The 4,325-nt window shown below is 40.3% G+C and overlaps 1 protein-coding gene across 1 annotated transcript; it reads right to left on the reverse strand.

The window, feature by feature from the left end:
* Positions 1 to 259: 259 nt before the first annotated feature.
* LOC140860540 (uncharacterized) lies at positions 260 to 1,156 on the reverse strand. Its single transcript, XM_073263544.1, has one exon. It carries the CDS (start codon positions 1,154 to 1,156, stop codon positions 260 to 262), a length of 897 nt encoding a protein of 298 aa, XP_073119645.1.
* Positions 1,157 to 4,325: the final 3,169 nt, after the last annotated feature.

Consider the following 4,325-nt stretch of genomic DNA (forward strand, 5'->3'; position numbering starts at 1 on the left):
GCTGTTTTCGAAACGTCTTCTGCCTTGACTTTCAATTGGTGATAGCCTGACCTTAGATCGAGCTTGGAAAAACTATATCTCCTTTGAGTTGGTCAAACAAATCATCAATTCTTGGAAGGGGGTACTTGTTCTTGATTGTGATCTTATTGAGTTCTCGATAGTCGATACACAACCTCATACTCCCATCTTTCTTCTTCACAAAAAGGACCGGGGCTCCCCAAGGAGATGCGCTTGGTCGTATTTGCTTTTTATCCAACAATTATTGGAGTTGATTTTTTAATTCTTTCAATTTCGGTGGAGCCATTCGATATGGTGCTTTTGAGATAGGTGCAGCACCGAGTACTAGATTAATCTCAAATTCCACCTCGCGATCAGGAATTACTCCAGGGAGTTCTTCAGGGAACACATCTGAAAACTCTTGTACTACCAGAATCTCTTCTAATGCAAGTGTAACTTCTTCCTTTAGCTCACCTACTACGGCTAGGTATACTTCTTCTCCACTTTTCATAGCTTTCCAAGCTTGAGAAGCAGATAAAAGAGAATTCTGCTCCTTGGTTTTACCATGATAAATGACTTCGTCGAGGTTTGAAGTTCGCAGTTTGACATTCTTCATGCGACAATCAACTAATGCATGATTATTTGATAGCCAATCCATCCCTATAATGGCATCAAATTTTACCATGTTTAGTTGAATCAGTTCGGCTTGAAATACGTGTTCACTGATAACAATTATGCAATCTCGGTGTACCCTATGAGTTTTAATTGCTTTACTAGTGGGAGTTGCTACCCTAAAAGGTTCCACAAGTATTTCAGGAATAAGTCCTAACTTCTTAGCAAACCTCTTAGATATAAACGAATGCGTAGCACCACAATCAAACAACACATAAGCAGGAGATTGGTTGATTAATATGGTACCTGCCACGACATCGTTAGCTTTTCCTGCCTCCTCTTGAGTTAGGGCAAACACACGTGCGTTAGACTTATTCTCCTTGTGATCCTTTGGTTTGTTGAATGTAGCATCTACATTTGATCCTGTCCCTCTCTTCACTAGCTCGGGACATTCAACAATTCTATGTCCAAGCTTCCCATAATTAAAGCATGCTCCAAAATTCTTCCGACATTCTCCAGGATGACGGGTATTGCAGGTAGGGCACATCTTGGCTTCTTGATAGTTGGAGCCGGTAAAAGCATTTTTGGTTACTCCACTAGCCTGATTGGGTTTCTTGTATGGCTGCTTTCCTTGAGAATATTGTCCAGAGAGAGGCCTCTTATTTTTGTTTTAATCTTCTCTTCTATTGATGTCGGTCTCAGCTCGAATTGCTGCTTCCATTAGACCAGCAAATCTTGTGGCTTGGTATACTGCTAACGCTGTCTGAATACGGCTGCTTAAACCTCGTTTGTAACGGTGCATCTTCAGAATATCATCCGCCATAATCGTTGGAGCATACGTCCCAAGTGAGTTGAATTTTGACGTGTATTCAACCACTAACATATCCGGAGCTTGAGTGAAAATTTCAAATTCACTCAATTTCTGCAGTTTAACTTCGGCTGGATAGTACTGTTTCAAGAACGTATCCTTAAATTGTTGCCATGTGATTCGGCCAGAGGCTATCATAGGTGGTGAAATTGCCTCCCACCACTTGGCTGCTTTTTCTTCCAAGAAGGGTGTCACTATATCCACCTTAAACTCATCATGGATCTCGAGTAGGCAAAGTTGAGTCTCGATATTCTTGAGCCAATATTGGCCAACCTCAGGATCTGGATCTCCTTTAAAGGTTTGGGCTCGGTTCTTTCTCAGTGACTCATAATGATACTTCACCCTATGCACCTGTGGTACTGCCTGTGGTGGTGGATTGCCATTTGCAGGCGGGTTTCCCAACCCTTGAAGGGTGTTAGCCACAATGGCTGCTATAGCCGCCAAGTCAGCATGATTTAGGTCTAACCCTTGCGGTGGTGGTGGTGGAGGCGGCGGCGGCAGAGGGTTCCCTTCATTGTTGTTGTTGCGGTTTCTATAGCGCGGGTTATGGTTGTTGCGTACAGGTCTCTCGTCCATGTTCTACAAACGTATAAGTTTCTAAGATTCTGATAGATTTATGGATTAGAAGAATAACTGAACAAGTTGGACATATGGATAAACAAAATACCATTCATTGAATTTCAGAATAACAACTGAATTGAAATAACAACTGATAGTTTTGGAATTTAAAGCAACAACTGAATTGAAAATAAGTGACAAGGAAACAAAGCTGAACCAAAAACTAATGCATCCATATTAATCTAAGTCTATAAATTCTCCATCCTCCACAGCTTCGACGGGCTCCTCCTCCACCTCTATCTCTTTCGGATCTTCCTCCGGATCCTCCTCAGAATCCTTTTCTTGCAGTTGATTTACGGCCTGTAGTAGAATGACATTATGATTATTCAAGTTTGCCACTGTACCCTGCAATTGCTGGACTTGAGATTCCAGCTGTTGGATGCGATCTTGCATCTGTTGACGACGATGCCCATGTTCTGCGCAGGACTGCTGCCCCAACTGCTTCTCATGATCCACTTGTTTAGTCAAGTGGCTAACAACACCAGATAGCTCTGCTATGGTGTCCTGTGCTGACCCCAATCTGAATTTTGTCTGCTTATGCTCTATCTCAGCTGCCTCAATTTTTCCTTTCGTCTTGTTATGCTCATCTTTGAACTTAATCACTTGGTTGCGCAGAGCTTCTTCACGGAAGTGATTAAGGTCCATGTCATCACGGAGGTATATGTTATCCCCCCTCACTTGCTCTAACTCATAGAAGTACTTGTTGGCCCTCTTCTCCCACTCTCGCTGCTCATGCCTAGTAGTAACAACTTTAGCAGAAAGTCGAGTAATCCTATGCTTCTGGTTATCAATAACCAGTTGCTTCATGCGAAATATGGAATGGGCACGTGTACGAGGGAAACTTGGCGCCATTTCCTGAAAGAAAACAAATGGAAAGGCAAGGCTTAGAACAAATTATCAGAAATAAGAAATTAAACACATGAACAGTTTCATTGCGAAATACAATTTCTCAATGACTTAGATTCGTGAGATCATTTTGGAGGGGACTACATTGACCTCTTGGCCTATATGAGAAAATGTCAAAAATTTTCTATAGAATTCCCACCCGGATTATGAACCTGGCGGCTCTGATACCACAAAAATTTCACGCCCCGAAACCGGGTCTAGTTGACATCGACGTTGTTTAACATTTCAAATTGTAAAACAATAAGCCACGAAGTATAGAAAATAGCCTTCAACCAGTCTTTTACATAATCAAATATGTTTTTACAAAATAGGAAATACGACAATAGCGAAAACGACAAAATAACAGAAAATAACTACTAATAAAACTTCAAACTGATCACCAACCCCAGAATGCATATTGTTCATCCTCTTCTAACTGTTGCTCGGTATCTGGGGAGGAAAGTAAGGGGGTGAGTGTTTTGAAAAACACTCAGCAAGTGGGGGCCGATCGAGCACGATAAACACCAAAAATATATTTACATGTACACATGTATATTTCACAATCCCGAAACAAAATAAGCATGTTGAATCCGAACAAATACGAAGCAAATATTGCACTGTTAATTATCTCATTTTTTGTGGTTCTACTGATCAGTCCCCTATATGTTACTCTTCTAAGGGGCGAGGCCAAAGGAACGATTATTATAACCCACCGCATGAGGGTCATATCAAATCAAATAATCAAAAATTCCTTAACCATTTTTAATTCGACTCTCAACAGTGCATCTCAAATATTTCCAAATAATTCTAACATGCTTCAATTAATATCACGGATATCCAACAAATAATATATATCAAAGTGGAACGAATATACATATCATGCTGATCGAATTTTCAAAAGCATAATTATTTATTTTATAAAACATAACTCACACAATAAAATAAATATAAGTGTAGAAACTTATATCACACAAAATAAAGGTAGAAGCCCACTTACCGTATTCGATTTCTAAAAAAATCGTGTAGGAGTAAACGTTGTTGAAGAGCCTCGAATGGAGCAAAAACTTGAACTATATTCACGGCAAAAATTTGCTTGGTTTCAAGGGAGCTAATCTGCTCGAATTTTTTGGATAGAAATGCAACTCCTCGCTCGAATTCGGCGCTGCTTCTTGGCTTGATCTTGAACAACTTTCTAGATTTGGTTGCGGTAGATGATTGCTTGAACCTGGACAGATTTGAAGGCTTCAGGAACGAGCAGAAACTTGCTCTAGAAATGGACAGAAATCTCTTCAAAAATGGATAAAAAGTTTACTTCGAAACGAAGCCGACTTATTCGAGTTTTTTG

Source organism: Henckelia pumila, chromosome 4 (genome assembly GCF_033568475.1).
Source record: "Henckelia pumila isolate YLH828 chromosome 4, ASM3356847v2, whole genome shotgun sequence".
Classification (NCBI taxonomy): domain Eukaryota; kingdom Viridiplantae; phylum Streptophyta; class Magnoliopsida; order Lamiales; family Gesneriaceae; genus Henckelia; species Henckelia pumila.